The sequence below is a fragment of the Cervus canadensis genome, chromosome 2 (genome assembly GCF_019320065.1).
Source record: "Cervus canadensis isolate Bull #8, Minnesota chromosome 2, ASM1932006v1, whole genome shotgun sequence".
Classification (NCBI taxonomy): Eukaryota; Metazoa; Chordata; class Mammalia; order Artiodactyla; family Cervidae; genus Cervus; species Cervus canadensis.
In genome coordinates this window covers 94,114,337-94,132,113 of record NC_057387.1, presented here as the reverse complement: position 1 = coordinate 94,132,113, position 17,777 = coordinate 94,114,337, and the positions used below count along the sequence as shown (strand labels likewise).

General features: G+C 42.3%; 1 protein-coding gene across 1 annotated transcript in view; it reads left to right on the top strand.

The window, feature by feature from the left end:
* Positions 1–5,463: 5,463 nt before the first annotated feature.
* The window catches only part of LOC122437017 (cytochrome P450 4X1), a 40,640-nt gene continuing 28,326 nt past the window's right edge, over positions 5,464–17,777 (top strand). Inside the window, exon 1 of the mRNA XM_043461426.1 lies at positions 5,464–5,677. Coding sequence (XP_043317361.1) covers positions 5,486–5,677 — 192 coding nt within the window. The 5' untranslated portion in view covers positions 5,464–5,485. The remainder of the gene's footprint in view (positions 5,678–17,777) is intronic.

Here is a 17,777-nt window from a genome sequence, read left to right as displayed (position 1 = left end):
GCGAACAATGCCTCAGAACCTTTTAAGAAAATTGAGGTTATTTGGCATCAGAAATCTAATCTACCCACTCCCTCCCTGTTTCTCACCTCTCACACTTCTCACATTTCTTCCCAGTTGCACCCCTTCAAAAACTATAACTTCTGTGTTAAATTAAGAGCAGAACGCAGTGATTTCTACCCAGCCTCAATATTTTCATGAAAATATCCATCTATAAGTTTCTGAGCCACATCCCACCGGCTCATTCATTCTATTCAATGCCCCATTCATCCGCTGGCCCTATTTTTTCTCTCTTATTGCCCCCTCTCAGCACTTTGCAACACCATGTCCGTTATGAACAAGCACCAGGCTCCCTGTCATGAAAATAACTGCCATTTTAATTTATTCTTCCTCTTCTCAACTCCCTTCCCCACTCCCTACGTTATGCTTATTCTCTTAGTATACAAACTGTTGGACCTGGGAAGTCTCCAGTTCTTTGTCTTCCATTTGTTTTGGAGATCATTATTCTATATTCCTCACTCTGCTCATTCCGAAATCTCCCCCTTCCCCCACATGTCTCCTTAGTTCAAGTGAATTAAAGAACTATTTTTAAAACATCTACTGTGTGTCTAGCCCAAAGTTGGGCTCCAAGAGAATCCAAGAGATGAAAAACACAATATTTGAACCACTATAGAGTTTCAAAACCTAATTAGGAAAGCAAATTGCATATATAGAGAGGTACATAATGAGGAATACATAATGAGGCTGCATAGGATTGGTGATTGTGAGATGCATAATAAATGAAAGCAGGAGCAAAGTGTCAAATGAAAGCTATAAAAATGTGATGGGACGTCCCTGGTGGTACAGTGGATGGGAATCCACTTGCCAATGAAGGGGACATGGGTTCAATCCCTGGTCCAGGAAGATTCCACATGGTGTGGAGCTGCTGGGGTTGTACACCACAACTACTGAGCTCCCACACTCTAAAGCCTGAGAGACACAACTACTGAGCCCATGTGCTACAATTACTGAGCCCGTGTACCTAGAGCCTGTCCTCCACAAGAAGAGAAGCCACTGCAGTGAAAAGCCTATGAAAAGCCTGAAGAGTAGACCTCGCTCACTGCAACTAGAGAAAGTCTGCGTGCAGCAATGAAGATCCAGCACAACACAAAATAAATAAAAATGAATGTGTTGATTGTTCACAGGATAGATTCCCATGGGCTGGGGCTGGTTAGAGAAGCATTTATAGAGGCAGTGAATCTTGAAGATGAGTTTGAGATGAGCACAAGACACACAGGACAAGGATTGGGGGGTGTCAGGGAAGAGGGACGTTAGGGAATATTAATTCTTCTTGCTTTGTCTATCTCAAGAATAGAAACATAAGGATCATCCTAGATTTCTTCCCTACTGTGTCCACATCCAGTCAGTTACCAATCCCCATAAAAAATACATCAGTATTTCTCCCACTCATTCTGCCTCTCTGTCCCATGATACTGGCAGTCCAGGCCATTTTCACTTCTTACCTGAACACAAAAATAGCATTTGAACTGTTCTCCTAGTTCAGGTCCTATATCCCTCTATTTTTGTGGCTTAGTGCCTAAGCTGTGTCCAACTCTCACAGCCTCATGGACTAGAGCCCACCAGGCTCCTATCTATAGGACTTCCCAGGCAAGAGCAGTGAGTAGGTTGCCATTTCCTTCTCCAGGGCATCTTCTTGACCCAGGGATCGAATCTGCGTCTCGTGTCTCCTGCATTGGCAGGAGGATTCTTTACCACTGAGCCCCCTGGGACACCCATATCCTTCTATATGCACACATAATTTGCTCCCATAAATGTTAAGATCCTGAGACCTGGATTCTTGGGATTGCCTCCTTACCCTCTAGTGTCCTTGGGCAAATTGCATAATTTCTCTGTGTCCCAGTTTCTGTATACATAAAATGAGGATATGTAAAATGCTAAAACCAATCTCAGATTTTTAATTTGATAATTAAATAAGCTACGACTTCTAAATCACTTTAGAATAGTACTTGGCACTTAGTAAGCACACAATAAATATTTACCTGCTATTATCATCCAAATAGTCATCAGAGTGCTCTACTATCTAACCCATGTAACTTTCCATCTTAAATCCCGTCAGTGGATTCTTATGTCCCAGGCAAAGCCTGAAGTCCTTACTTATTTGGACCTGCCAAGCATCATTGTCTGTGTTGCTGGGGGCTTTTTCAATGACCCCTGTCCCCTGTACTGCAGCTGAGGAAATTGAATTCAGTGGCTATTTGCATAAGAATGCCAACAGAAGGAAGGGACTGCTCCCCCAAAAATGGGATTTTTGAGTGCCAGTAAGTATGGAAAGCTAGTCTTTAGCCAGAACAAATTTCTAAGTTTCTCTACTTCCCCACTGTTGGAGTGAATGGTAGATCTTCACTCTCAATTGAAGGTAGACAGAACACAGGCAACATCATAAGGAAAGTTCTTCCTACATGAAATGGAGGTTGTGGAAAAGCCACCTCTTCCAACCTACTGGGCTGGGGAAAGAATGGGCAGAGGTCAGGAAGCCAGTGGTCAGGAGAGTAACTAATTTCTCTCATCTAGTCTAAAATCGAGGGAAGGCAAGTTTTGGATAGATGACAGAAAAGTTGATAGCACAAGAGTTCCTTTTTGGGAGGAAGCAGAATGAAACTGGCAGTGAAGGAGAAAGAAGGCCTGAGCTAGCACCCTCATGCCTCTTAGGGTATATTGGTAAAAAGCCCAAAGTTCCTTTGTTCTGCAAGGGAGGACATGGAATGCTGAAAATAGGCTGGCCAGGTCTCAGAGAGCTAACACTTCCAGCAAGAGCCTGGGTGGGACTGGGTCAGGTAAGCTGTCCTCAGGCCCTGACCCTGCTGAGAAAACTAACTAGAAGTTCACCAACCCAAGGACCAGACCAGACTAGATCTCACAAAGCTGAGACTACCCAGGACCTAGGTATGAATCTGAGGTCTTCAGCCAGACCACTACAATGCAGTTTTATGAAGGCCACCATACACTTACCATGGTCTAGGGAAAGAGCAGGGCACAGAGGAAGAATCAGAAAAATAAAAATGCTATGACTCTCCCAGGAGAGATTGTAAACCAGCAGATTCTGATACACTGTTAAACAGCAGTTTCTGGTTGAGAGAGAGAGATAGGCGGGAGGTGGTAAGGTCTGAGAAGAGGCAACTGAAACACTTCATGTGTGGTGCACAGTGGATTTAAGGGGCCGGCACTTGGTCCAGGTGAAATTGTCTTCATTGGAGTCTGTCCTGCCGTTACCTTGCCAAGTAAAACCTGGCTCCAGAGACTGGGGTGGGAGCCTGAGGAGTGGGTGGTACCAAGGAGCGGGGAGTAGGGGCTTGCAGCAGAGACTGGGTTTATTATTCTGGGCTGTGAGTCCAACACCTTACATTTGCCTGTTTTAGCATAAATAAATGGATGTATAAAAGAAGGCTAGATGTGAGGGACAGCAGCTTGAGAAATTAGGTCTCTTGAATCCTAGTTTACCACCTGACGGTTTTGCTGTTGTCATTGTGTTAATCACCCAGTTCTGTCTGACTCTTTGTGACCCCATGGATTGTAGCCCACCAGGCACTTCTATCCATGGGATTTCCCAAGCAAGAATACTGGAGAGAGTTGCCATTTCCTTCTCCAGGGCATCTTCCCAAACCAGGGATCGAACCTGCCTCTCCTACATTGGCAGGTGGATTCTTTACCACTGAACCACCAGTGAGGCCCATATCTGATGATTAATAAGTACTGCTGCTGCTACGTTGCGTCAATCGTGTCCGACTCTGTGCGACCCCATAGACGGAAGCCCACAAGGCTCCCCCGTCCCTGGGATTCTCCAGGCAAGAAAATGCATAATTTTCTAATTTTACTATACTTTACTATTATCTATGCTCTTGAGATTATTAATAATTAGGTCTCTTGAAAGTGAAAGAGGAGAGCGAAAAAGTTGGCTTAAAACTCAAAATTCGGAAAACTAAGATCATGGCATCTGGTCCTATCACTTCATGACAAATAGATGGGGAAACAATGACAGACTATTCTGGGGGGCTCCAAAATCACTGCAGCCATGAAATTAAAAAACACTTGCTCCTTGGAAGAAAAGTTATGACCAACCTAGACAGCATATTAAAAAGAAGAGACGTTACTTTTCCAACAAAGGTCTGTCTAGTCAAAGCTTTGGTTTTTCGGTTTTTCCACTAGTCATGTACGGATGTGAGAGTTGGGCTCAAAAGAAAGCTGAGCACCAAAGAGTTGATGCTTTTGAACTGTGATGTTGGAGAAGACTCTTGAGAGTCCCTTGGACAGCAAGGAGATCTAACCAGTCCATCCTAAAGGAAGTCAGTCCTGAATAGTCATTGGAAGGACTGATGCTGAAGCTGAAACTCCAATCTTTTGGCCACCTGATGCAAAGAACTGACTCATTGGAAAAGACCTTGATGCTGGGAAAGACTGAAGGCGGGAGGAGAAGGGGAGGACAAAGGATGAGATGGTTGGATGGCATCACTGACTCAGTGGACATGAGTTTCAGTAAGCTCTGGGAGTTGGTGATGGACAGGGAGGCCTGGCGTGCCGCGATTCATGGGATCGCAAAGAGTCAGACACGACTGAGTGACTGAACTGAACTGATGTCTCTTGTATCCAGGGCTGGCTTCATGGGCCTGAGATCTAAGCCCTGCACTCAAAAGGGTGTGTGCTTGGTTTAATGCTCTGCTGTCATCATCTTGAAATTTTTAATAAGTTTTAACAAGGAACCCCACATTTTCATCTTGCACCTGGATCCACAAATCCTGTAACTGGCCCCGTCTGAATCTGTGTGGTGGAACTTTGGTATGATGGTAGCAACTTTGCATCTCTTCCCAACTCAGTGTTCAGGGTCCTCTGCTGGCAGACTTGAAATAAGACTTGCTGGACACTGGCAAGCACAAGTAACCAGAGTGAGAACCAGCTGTAAGACATTACTGGCACACCACTGGACAGGGTACCTATATAAGGGTAATAATCCTACTCACGCATTACCAGCCCCCAGACTCTTGTGGGTTTTGACAGCATTTCAGAGGGGAACAAGTTCTTTTTTTCAGCTCAGTTTACAACCGCTTTGTGGCAAAGACGAAAACCAACGACTTTAGCTTTGGCATTACTTCAAAACCTAAAATTCAGATCTTCTGTGACTGAAAACTGTCACACATGAACTATGACACTCCATGAGAAGTCGTCCTGAATACAGGTTTGCATCCATTGATAAAGGGCAAGAAATCCGGGAACTCGCGCCTGCTTCCTCCAGCCAAGAGGGAACTGCCTCTCTCACCTCTTCCTCAGCACCCTTGGCGACGAGAGGGGGAAGCGGGGGAGAGGGAGCGGGGATCTTGCCTGAGGGCACAGAGAAACAGTGGGCGGGCTTTGCCCTGGAGTGAGTGGGTGGATCCTCCCCCAAGAGCCGGCTAAACAAAGCTCCCGGCGGGCAAGGCAATCCTCGCAACACAGAGCGATGGCGTCCTCCTGGATGGAGTCCTCCTGGCTTGAGACGCACTGGGCAAGGCCCTTTCACCTGACGTTGGTGTTCTGCTTGGCCCTAGGGCTGCTGCACGCCATCAGGCTCTACCTGCAGAGGCAGAGGTTGCTTCGGGACCTGCGTCCCTTCCCCTCGCCCCCCACTCACTGGCTCTACGGGCATCAAAAGGTAGACACATACGAGGGAGGGGTGAAGGAGGATGCTGGAAACCCGATCGCGCAGAGAAGCGGCTACTTCCTTATTTTCCTCCCATCCCTCAGTCCTGCACCGACCTTTCCTGCCCAGCCTGTGGCACCCGGCAATTACATTACTCCATGAAACACCCTAGAGCCACCAGAAGGGATATTTAGGGGGTGGGAGTAGGATGGGGGATGTTTAAAGAGACAATATGGAAAAAGAAAGCTGTGGTGTAATTCAGGTCTGTCTAAACTGCTTCGCTCATCTCTTGCATTTATGTATGCGTTTTAAAAAGACTTCCACATACATTGCTAAAAAATAGTCTTGTTATCCTAAACAACATGGGTTTGTTTTGTTTTGTTTTGTTTCTTTATTTTTGGCTGTGCTGGGTCTTCATTGATGTGCATAGGCCTTTTCTATTTGCAGTGAGCAGGGGCTACTCTCTAGTTGTACCCTGCACGGACTTCTGATTGCGGTGACTTTTCTTGTCACAAACCATGAGCTCTAGGGCTGGGGCGGGGGGTTCAGTAGTTGCTGCGTGTGGGCCAGTAGTTGTGGCACGGGGTCTTAGTTGCCCTGCAGCTAGTGAAATCTTCCCAGACCAGGGACCAAACCCTTGTCCCCTGCATTGGCACACAGATTCCCAGTCATATCACATCATCCGTATCATAGCACGTGTCAGAATTTCCTTCCTTTGTAAGGCTGAATAATATCCCAGTGTATGTATATATCACATTTTCTTTATCCATTCATTCGTTGATGGACACTTGGGTTGTTTCCACATTTTAGCAGTTGTGAACATGAGTGTACAAATATCTCTTTGAGACCTTGCTTTCAATTCTTTTGGGTAAATGTGCAAAAATGGAATTGCTGGATCGTATGGTAATTCTATTTGTAGTTTTTTGAGGAGCCACTGTACTGTTTTCCACAGTGGCAATACCATTTTACATTTTCACCAGAAGTACACAGGAGTTCCAGTTTCTCAACATGCTTGCCAAAACTTGTTTATTTTCTGTTCTTTTTTTGAATGGCAGCCATCCTAATGGATGTGAGGTAGTATCTCATAATTTTGGTTTGCATTTCCCTAATGATAAAGCTGAGCGCCGAAAATTTGATGCTTTTGAACTGTGGTGTTGGAGAAGACTCTTGAGAGTCCCTTGGACTGCAAGGAGATCCAACCAGTCCATCCTAAAGGAGATCAGTCCTGGGTGTTCATTGGCAGGACCGATGCTGAAGCTGAAGCTCCAATACTTTGGCCACCTCATGCGAAGAGTTGACTCATTGGAAAAGACCCTGATGCTGGGAGGGATCGGGGACAGGAGGAGAAGGGGACGACAGAGGATGAGATGGCTGGATGGCATCACCGACTCGATGGGCATGAGTTTGAGTAAACTCCAGGAGTTGGTGATGGACAGGGAGGCCTGGCGTGCTGCTATTCATGGGGTCGCAAAGAGTTGGACACGGCTGAGCAACTGAACTGAACTGAATGATCAGTGATCCTGAACTGATGTATCACTGAACATCTTTTCATGTGCTTATTTCCATTTGTATATCTTACTTGGAGAAATGTCTAATTAAGTCTTTTGTTCTTTTTTAACTTGAAAATTTTTACTGAATGGAAGATTCTTTAAATTCTATAGTGCTTTACAATTTTCAGAAGTTACATACATATGATTTCATGTAATCCATTGTTGTTGTTCAGTTACCCAGTCGTGTCTGACTCTTTGCAACACCATGGACTGCAACACACCAGGCCTCTCTGTCCCTCACTATCTCCAAAGTTTGCTCAAGTTCATGTCCATTGCATTGGTGATGCAATCTAGCTATCTTACCCTCTGACGCCATCTTCTCCTTCTGCCCTCAATCTTTCACATCAGGAATTTTTCCAATGAGTCGGCTGTTCACATCAAATGAACAAAATACTGGCGTTTCAGCTTCAGCATCCTTCCAATGAGTATTCAGGGTTGATTTCCCTTAAGACTGACTGGTTTGATCTCCTTGCTGTCCAAGGGACTCTCAGGAGTCTTCTCCAGCACCATAGTTCAAAGGCTTCAATTCTTTAGCGCTCCGTCTTCTTTATAGTCCAGCTCTCACAACTGTACATGACCACTGGGAAGACCATATGCTTGACTATAAAGGACCTTTCTCGGCAGAGTAATGTCTCTGCTTTTCAACACACCGTCTAGGTCTGTCATAGCTTTCTTTCCAAGAAGCAAACATCTGATTTCATGGCTGCAGTCACCATCCTCAGTGATTTTAGAACCCAAGAAGAGGAAATCTGTCACTACTTCTACCATTTCCCCTTCTATTTACCATGAGTTAATGGGGCCAGGTGCCATGATCTTAGGTGTTTTTTTTTAATATTTAGTTTTAAGCTGGCTCTTTTTCACTCTCATCCCTCACTCTCATCAAGAGGTTCTTTAGTTCCTCTTCGCTTTCTGCCATTAGAGTGGTATCATTCACATATCTGAAGTTGTTGAAGTTTCTCCCGCCTATCTTGATTCCAGCTCGTATCTCATCCAGCCCAACATTTCTCATGATGTGCTCAGCATGTAGATTAAACAAACAGGGTGACAGCAGACAGCCCTGTTGTATTCCTTTCTCAATCTTGAACCAATCAGTTGTTTCATACAGGGTTTGCCTTTGCATACAGGTTGCTTCTTGAGCCGCATATAGGTTTCTCAGGAGACAGGTAAGATGGTCTGGTATTCCCATCTCTTTAAGAGCTTTCCAGAGTTTATTATGATCCACACAGTCAAAGGCTTTGGCATAGTCGATGAAACAGAGGTAGTTTTTTTTTTTTTTTTGGAATTCCCTAGTGTTCTCTATGATCCAGAAATGTTGGCAATTTGATCTCTGGTTCCTCTTCCTTTTCTAAATCCACCTTGGACATCTGGAAGTTTTTGATTTGCATAATCCTGAAGCCTAGCATACAAGATTTTAAGCATGACCTTACTAGCATGGGAGATGAGTGTAATTGTCTGATGGGTAGCAGATTCTTTAGTACTACCCTTCTTGGGAATTGGAATGAGGATTGACCTTTTCCAGTCCTGTGGCCACTGCTGGGTCTTCCAGATTTGCTGACATATTGAATGCAACACCTTGATGGCATCATCCTTTAGGGTTTTGAATAGTTCTGCTGGAATTCCATTGCATCCACTGGCTTTATTAACAGCAGAGCTTCCTAAGGCCCACTTGACTTTACTGTCCCAGGATGACTGGCTCTGGGTGGCTGACCATACCATCGTAGTCATCCAGTTCATCTGTATCTTTTTTATACAGTTCTTCTGTGTATTCTTTCCACCTCTTCTTGATCTCTTCAGCATCTCTAAGTTCTCTACCACCTCTGTCCTCTATTGTGCCCATCTTTGGGCAAATGTTCCCTTGATATCTCCAAGTTTCCTGAAGAGACGTCTAGTCTTCCCCTTCTGTTGTTTTTTCTAGTTTTATACACTGTTCTTTGAAGAAGGCCTTCTTGTCTCTCCATGCTGTTCTTTGGAAATCTGTATTTAATTGGTATACCTTTCCCTTTCTCCCTTGCTTTTCACATCTCTTCTTTCTTTAGCTATTTGTAAGGCCTCCTCCCATAACCACTTGGCCTTCTTGCTTTTCTTTATCTTTGAGATGGTTTTGTTCACTGCTTCCTGTACAATATTATGGACCCTCATCCATAATTCTTCAAGCACACTGTTTACAAGTTCTAATCCTTTAAATCTATTCATTACCTCCGCTGCATTTTCATAGGGGATTTGATTTAAATCATACCTGGCTGTCCTAGTGGTTTTCCTCACTTTCTTTAGTTCAAGCCTGAATTTTGCCATGAGAAGCTGATGATCTGAGCTACAGTCAGCTCCAAATCTTGTTTTTGCTGACTGTATACAGCTTCTCCATCTTCAGCTACAAAGAGTGTAATCAATTTGATTTCAATATTAGCCATTTGGTGATGTTCATGTGTAAAGTCGTCCCTTGTGTCATTGAAAAAGGACATTTGCTATGACCAATGCATTCTTTTGACAGAATTCAGTTACCCTTTGCCCTGCTTCATTTTGTTCTCCAAGGCCAAACTTGCCTGTTACTCCAGGTATCTCTTGACTTCCTGCTTTTGCATTCCAATCGCCAATGATGAATAGAACATCTTTTTTTGGTGCTAGTTTTAGGAGGTCTTCTAGTTCATCATAGAACTGATCAACTTCAGCTTCTTCAGCATCGTTGGTAGGGGCATAGACGTGGGTTATTGTGATACTGATTGATTTGCCTTGGAAATGAACCCAGATCATTCTGTCACCTTTGATGTTGCACCCAAGTACTGCATTTTGGACTCTCTTGTGGATTTCAGAGCTATTCCATTTCTTCTATGGGATTCTTGCCCGCAGTAATAGATATAAAGGTCATCTGCATTAAATTCACCCATTCCCATCCATTTTAGTTCACTGATTCCTAAGATATCAATGTTTATTCTTACCATCTCCTGCTTGACCATGTCCAATTTACCTTGATTCATGGACCTAACATTCCAGGTTCCTATGCAATACTGTTCTTTGCAGCATCAGATTTTACTTTCATCACCAGAAATATCCACAGCTGAGTGTTGTTTCCACTTTGGCCCAGCCGCTTCATTCTTTCTGGGGCTATTAGTAGTTCTCCTCCACTCCTCCCTGGTAGCATATTGGACACCTTCAGACCTGGAAACACTCATCTTTTGGTATTTTATCTTTTTGTCCTTTTATGCAGTTTATGAAGTTCTCAATAGCGAGTAAATTGGGGTGGTTTGTCATTTCCACCTCCAGTGAATCATGTTTTGTTAGAACTCTCTGCTATGACCCTTCCATCTTTGGTGGCCCTCCATGGCATGGCTCATAGCTTCATCGAGTTACATGAGCCCCCTTACCACAACAGGGCAGTGATCCATGAAGGGGTGCTTTACAATTTTTAAATTCTGTAGTGCTTTACAATTTTCAAGAGTTTCATACATATAATTTCATATAATCCATAATAACCCTTTTTTCCTCCTACCCCTATATTTCCCACCCCCCTTTCTTCTCGCCACTGGTAAACACTAGTTTCTTCTCTATATCTGCGAGTCTGCTTCTTTTTTGTTTTATTCACTAGTTTGTTGCATTCTTTAGAGTCCACATTTAGGTGATATCATACAATAGGTGTCTTTCTCTGACCGACTTATTTCACTTTGCGTAATGCCCTCCAAGTCCATTTGTGTTGTTGCAAATGGCAAAATTTCATCTTTTTTATTGCTGAGTAGTATTTTGTTATATATATGTACACCACATCTTCTTTATCCATTCTTCTGTTGATGGACACAAGTTGCTTCCATACCCTAGCTGTTGTAAACAATGTTACTATGAACATCACAGTGCACATATCTTTTTGAATTAGTATTTTTGGGATTTTTTTTTGGCTATACCCAGGAGTGGAAAAGTCATACAGTAGTTGTATTTTTAGTTTTTTGAGAAGCTTCCATACTGTTTTTCACAGTTGCTACACTAATTTACAGTTCCCACCAACAGTATGTGAGGGTACCCTGTTTGCTGTGCTGTGGTGTTCTTGGTTGCTCAGTTGTGACAGACTCTTTGTGACCCCATGGACTATAGCCCGCCACTGTGGCCATAGGGATTCTCCAGGTTTCGCCATTTCCTTGCCAGCATTTGTTATTTGTTCTTCTTTTTGATGATAGCTATTCTGGCAGGCATATGGTGATCTCTCATTATGGTTTTGATTTCCATTTCTCTGATGATCAGTCATGTTGAATATCCGTGTACCTGTTGGTTCACATCTGCATTTCCTCTTTGGAAAAGGGTCTATTTAGTCCTTTGTTGATTTTGAATCAGGTTGTTTTTTGTTGTTGAGTTTTAGGGGTTCTCTATATATTCTGGATATTAACCCCAGATGTATGATTTGCTAATATTGCCTCTCAGTCTTTGAGTTGCCTTTTTACTCTGTTGATACTGTCTCTTCACGTACAAAAATTTTTTAATTTCATTAAGTTCCATTTGTTTATTTTTTCTTTTGTTGCTTATGCCTTTGATGTCATATCCAAGAAATTATTGCCAGATCCAAAGTTGTGAAGCTTTAGTCCTATGTTTCCTTTTAAGAATTTTATAGTTTGAAGTCTTCTCTCAAGAGAAGACTCTTGAGACTCCCTTGGACAGCAAGGAGATCCAACAAGTCCATCTTAAAGGAAATCAGTCCTGAATATTCATTGGAAGGACTGATGCTGAAGCTGAAACTCCAATCCTTTGGCCACCTGATGTGAAGAACTGACTCATTGGAAAAGACCCTGATGCTGGGAAAGATTGAAGGCGGGAGGAGAAGGGGACGACAGTGCATGAGATGGTTGGATGGCATCACTGACTCAATGGACATGAGTTTGAGTAAACTTCAGGAGTTGGTGATGGAGAGGTAGGCCTGGCATGCTGCAGTCTGTGGGTTCACAAAGAGTTGGACACGACTGAGTGACTGAACTGAACTGAACTGAACTGAAGTCTTTGATCTATTTGGGGTTATCTTTTGTATTTTAGGTAAGGGTACAACTTCATTCTGTTGCATGTGAATATCTACTTTTCCCAGCACATTTTCCCATATAATGGTCCTGGCACCTTTGTCATAAATCATTTAACCGTATTTTGAAGGGTTTTTTTCTGGTCTTTCTATCCTTTTCTGTTTGTCAATATGTCTGTTTTAAACCAGAACCATACTATTTTGATTAGTATACTTTTGTAGTGAGTTTTGAAACCCAAAAACATGAGTCAACTTTGTTCCTATTGAAGATTGTTTGGGCCATTCACAATCCTTTGTTATCCCACATGAGTTTTAGAATGAATTTTCTAGAATTTTTCTATTTCTGCAAAAACATCGCTGGGATCTTGATAGGGATTGCATTGAATCTTAGATTGCTTTGGGTAGTATTCACATCTTAAATCTTCCACTCCATGAACACGAGATGTGTTTTACCTCAGTTCAATTCAGTTGCTCAGTCGTGTCCTACTCTTTGCGACCCAATGGACTGCAGCACACCAGGCTTTTCTGTCTATCACCAACTCCCGGGGCTTGTTCAAGCTCATGTCCATCAAGTCAGTGATGCCATCCAACTATTTCATCCTCTGTCATCCCCTTCCCCTCCTGTCTTCAATCTTTCCCAGCATCAAGGTCTTTTCAAATGAGTCATCTCTTTGCATCAGGTGGCCAAAGGATTGGAGTTTCAGCTTTAGCATCAGTCCTTCCATTGAATATTCAGCACTGATTGACTGATTGACTGGTTGGACCTCCTTGCAGTCTAAAGGACTCTCAGGAGTCTTTTCCAACATCACAGTTCAAAAGCATCAATTCTTCAGCACTCAGCTTTCTTTATAGTCCAACTCTCACATCCATACATGACTACTGGAAAAACCGTAGCTTTGACTAGACGGATCTTTGTTGGCAAAGTAATGTCTCTACTTCTTAATATGCTGTCTAGGTTGGTCATAGCTTTTCTTCCAAGGAGCAAGCATCTTTTAATTTAATGGCTGCAGTCACCATCTGCAGCTATTTTGGAGCCCAAGAAAATTGGGTCTCTCACTGTTTGCACTGTTTCCCCATCTATTTGTCATGAAGTGATGGGACCGGATGCCATGATCTTAGTTTCTGAATGTTGAGTTTTAAGCCAACTTTTCCACTCTTCCCTTTCACTTTCATCAGGAGGCTCTTTATGCCTTTTAAAATTTCTTTCAACATGATTTATAATTTTCACTGAATAAGTCTTTCACTTTTGTTTGGAAATACGTAATTCCAATACTTGGAAAGAAGGAGGCTTCACTTCCTAAGTTATTAATTTTTCTTTGATAGTCAAGTATCAAAGCAGGCTCAAATGCCCAGGGGAAAAACCCTTAGGTTGATAAATACAAGAGCTAATTATGGTATATATTAAGGTGGTAAGGATGAAGAATTAAGGACAGGACATTAACAGTGAATATTACAATTTCTTCAACACATCCCCCACCTCTCTCAATTTCTCTTTTCTCTCTTTCTGGATAGATCTAGAAAGATAGGAGTTCTGGAACTCCTATTGGTTGTATATAAACCTTCTAGATCTATTTTTTTAATCTTTTCTTCTGATTTTATCTTCCTAGAATTTCTACTAAAACATTGAAAAATTTTTTACTGTCATAATTTTGATTTCCAAGAGCTCTATCTTACTCTCCATCTACTTTTGCATCAGTTACCTTATGATGCCTTTTCAAAAAACTCCCTAAGGGACTTCCCTGGTGGCCCAGAGGTTGGGAATCTGCCTGCCAATGCAGGGGACATGGGTTCTATTCCTGGTCCAGGAAGAATACTCATGCTCTGGGGCAACTTAGCACGTGTGCCACAACTACTGAGCCTGCACTCTAGAGCCCATGAGCCACAACTGCTGAAGCCTGTGTACCCTAGAGCCTGTGCTCTGCAACACAGAAGCCACAGTAATGAGACGCCTGTGATCCACAACAAAAAGTAGCCCCTGCTTGCTGCAACTAGAGAAAAGCCACACACAGCTGTGAAGACCCAGTGCAGCCAAAAATAAATTAATTAATTTAAAAAACACTCTAAAGCTAAAGCTTGGTGGCTTAAGATGACAGCCAGCTATTTAGTTCATGATTCTGTGGGTCAGCAATTTGAGCTAGACTAGGCTATGAGGTTCTGCTCTCATGGCCAGTCTCAATTGACTTCAGTTTGGCTCACTGATGCAATTGCAGTCAGCTACTGGGACAGATAAAGGCTGACTGTCATCTTGGGTGCCTTCATTCTCTTCCATCTGATTTGTTATCCTTCAGCTGGTTAGCCTAGCTTTGCCCACGTGGTATCAGGGTCTCTAGAATAGCAAGAGAGCAAGTCTCAAAGTGCAGGTGCTTTTTAAGTCTCTGAGTCATGTTTGCTACTCTCCCGAAGCAAGACACATGGCCAAATCAGTATGGAGAACTGACAATCAAAGTACTGAATTCAGGGAGGCTTTAACAAATTGAGGCCACTACTACAGTCAATTTAACACATTCCACTTTGTTACAGAATCCTGCTGTTGAAATACTATATCATATCTTTTTTTGAAGTATTAACTTTTTCAGGTGTTTTTTGTTTTTTTCTGTTGTGTATTAGTTATCTACTATAGTCTAGCAAATTACCTTCAAGCTTAGCAACTTAAAACAACACACGGTTTTATCTCACACAATCTGTGAAGTTTGTGAGAATCTCTCTGTGAGAGACTCAGGATCTCTTCCAAGGTTGCATGGGATTGGCTGGGGCTGTAGTCATCTCAAGGCTCCACTGGGGCTAGGGAATCCACTCTTAAGTTCATTTACAGAGTTGTTGACAGGCCACAGTTTCTCATTGGCTATTAGCCAGAGGCATCAGTTCTTTCCCACACGGACCTTTCCATAAGGCTGCTCACAACCAGGATGACCAACTCATTCCGGGTTTCCTGGTTGACTCCTGATTTTAGTTCTGAAGGTTTTGCATCTGGGAACCCATTCAGTCAGGCAAGCTGGAAAGATTAGTCACCCTGCTCTCAACATGGCCGCTTGTTTCCCTCAGAGTAAGATATGAGAGAGCAAGAGTGAGAAATAGAGAATCTAAGATGGAAACTGCAGTCTTTTATCACCTAATCTTGAAACTTTTATTCCATCATTTCTACTGTAAGCAATCAGTCACATTGACAAATGTGTGTACAATGTGGGAAGGGACAATATAAAGAGATGGGAGATGATTGGAGGCCATGTTGGAGGCTGGCTACCACAGGTTGTTAGTTTTGCTTTATGCCTTTCTTGGAGGCTATCTCCAAAAATGAGAGATGGTCTTTAGCTGTCATTTCATTTTCTAGAGTGAGGCTCTAAAGATGTTTGAAGTCTTGTGTACATGGCGAGAACTTTCCCTGAGAGCAAATCTGTTGGAGGACTCAACCTGTCAGTATCTATTTGTTCATTTTTCATTTTCTTGGAGGTGAACCTGCCTTTCTGTTACATAGATTGCCAGGACTCCTGGCATTCTAGAAGCAGAAAAAGGAAGGGAGTTGGGAATCTAATCATTTGTTATGCAGCCTTTCACTGAATCTCTCTATTTTTAGTCCACTGATTCATCCCTGCCCTCCACAGTGTCTGGTTTCTTCAAGTCTTAGAGGCTCTCTGTTTTAGGTTTTCTAGAAAATAAAAGCTCTGATCTGTTGTGGAACCTGAGAGGGTGTTGTACGGGGAGAAGGCAGAGATTTGGGATTGAACCAGCCTTTAAGTTATTGCTTTATATCTAGATTTTTTTTTCATTTAACCTGATTAACTTTTTCTAAACTTTTCATTCTCAACTTCCATTTCCTTTGTTTCTCATTAGAGTTTAATTTTCACCTCTACACCTTCCACAAACCAGAATTGAGAAGGAGCTGTCAATCAGAAATTGGGAAAACTAAAAATGGCCCAAGAGATGTGTTCTATCAGTTATTAAGAATGATATATTAACATAGTACTTCTCAAAGCATTTGTGGTGAAGAGCCATTTTTCTTTCTAATCTGTTGTAGACAATTGTTTTCATTTTTTAAAAAAAGTAAGACATTTCAGCAATGTTAAATTACTATAAAAATTTGTAAGTGCTATGCTCAGTTTCTATAATTAACTCATCATGGACTGGTTTATGGATCGTACTTGGAGTAGCATTGTGGTAAAGTCTTCCAGTCTCATTGTGAACTTCTTTATTTCTCATTTTAGTTCTAATGTCCTTTTCTGTTTTATCAATTTTCAAGCTATAATATAGTGTGCATACAGGTTTTGAATTACTGTATCTTCTGGTAGACTAATCCTTTTCATATAAGAATTGTTCCTTTTTGTATCTAGTAAGACTTCTTGCCTTAAATTTTACTGTATCTAATACTAGTGTAACTATGCAAACTTTCTTCCTAGTATTGAAATGGTACTTTTTTAATCCTTTGTTTTTAACTTTTTGAACTTTTTACCTTGTGTCTTTTGTCAGTAGTATAGTTAGGCTTTTAAAAAATATAATCTGACACCTTTTGTCTTTTACTTGAAATAATTAGGTTATTTACATGTAATATAATTACTGATATTTTATTGACTTTTTCAGAAGATAAACTTATGAGATATTTGAAAAGAACTGAGACCATGTCTGGCACTTTGTAAGTGCTATGTAAGTGTTAAATGAAATGTAAGTTCCATATGTTTAATTTGGTGGACTTTCTGAGGACTTCACACCACATAGCTCTGAGAGACTGCTCCAAAAAGGTAAGCAAGGAGCCAGGGTATGGAGGAGTTCTGCAATAAAGATCACGTAGTTGGAACATCAAAAGATTACTATTAATTAAAGAAAGCCAAGGAAATTCCCTGGCAGTTCAGTGATTAGAACTTTGCATTTCCACTGCAAGGGGCATGGGTTCCATCCCTGGTTAGAGAACTAAGATCTCACAAGCTGTGTGGTGTGGCCAAAATAATAATAATAATAAAAGGAAAAAAACTGAGTATCTCAACTTAAGGAGTTTAGTGCTTTTCTCTGTATGGGAAAATGCAAGAGTTTGGATTCACTGAAATTATTCCTTTGATGTGTACTTAGCTATCTACAGCTAGTATCATGTTCTTCCCCATCCTGAGTTCCCCTAGGCTTATGGTGGGGAGGCAGCAGCAGTGACTGATGGCTTGATGGCCGAAACAGTCTTTGTTTGCTGATGGAGCAGGCAACATTTTTCATCCATACTCCCCTTCTCCCCACTAGAATATAGGATCTGTGAGAGGAGAGTCTTTGTTCACCGCTATAAACCCAGTTCTTGACTCACAGTAGGTGTTCAATGGCTACTTTGTTGCTGGAGAGGATATAGAGAAAAGGGAACCCACCTATACTGTTGGTGAGAACATGAGTTGCTGCAGCCACTATGGAAAACAATATTGGGGTCCGGGGGGCTGGCAGGGGAAGATTCCACATGCCCCAGAGCAACTGAGCCTGTGCTCTAGAGCCCAGGAACTGCAACCACTGAGCCCCTGTGCCACAACCACTGAAGCCCATATGCCTAGAACCCATGCTCCACATCAAGAGAAGCCACAGCAACGAGAAGCCCACACACTGCAACTTGAGAGAAGCC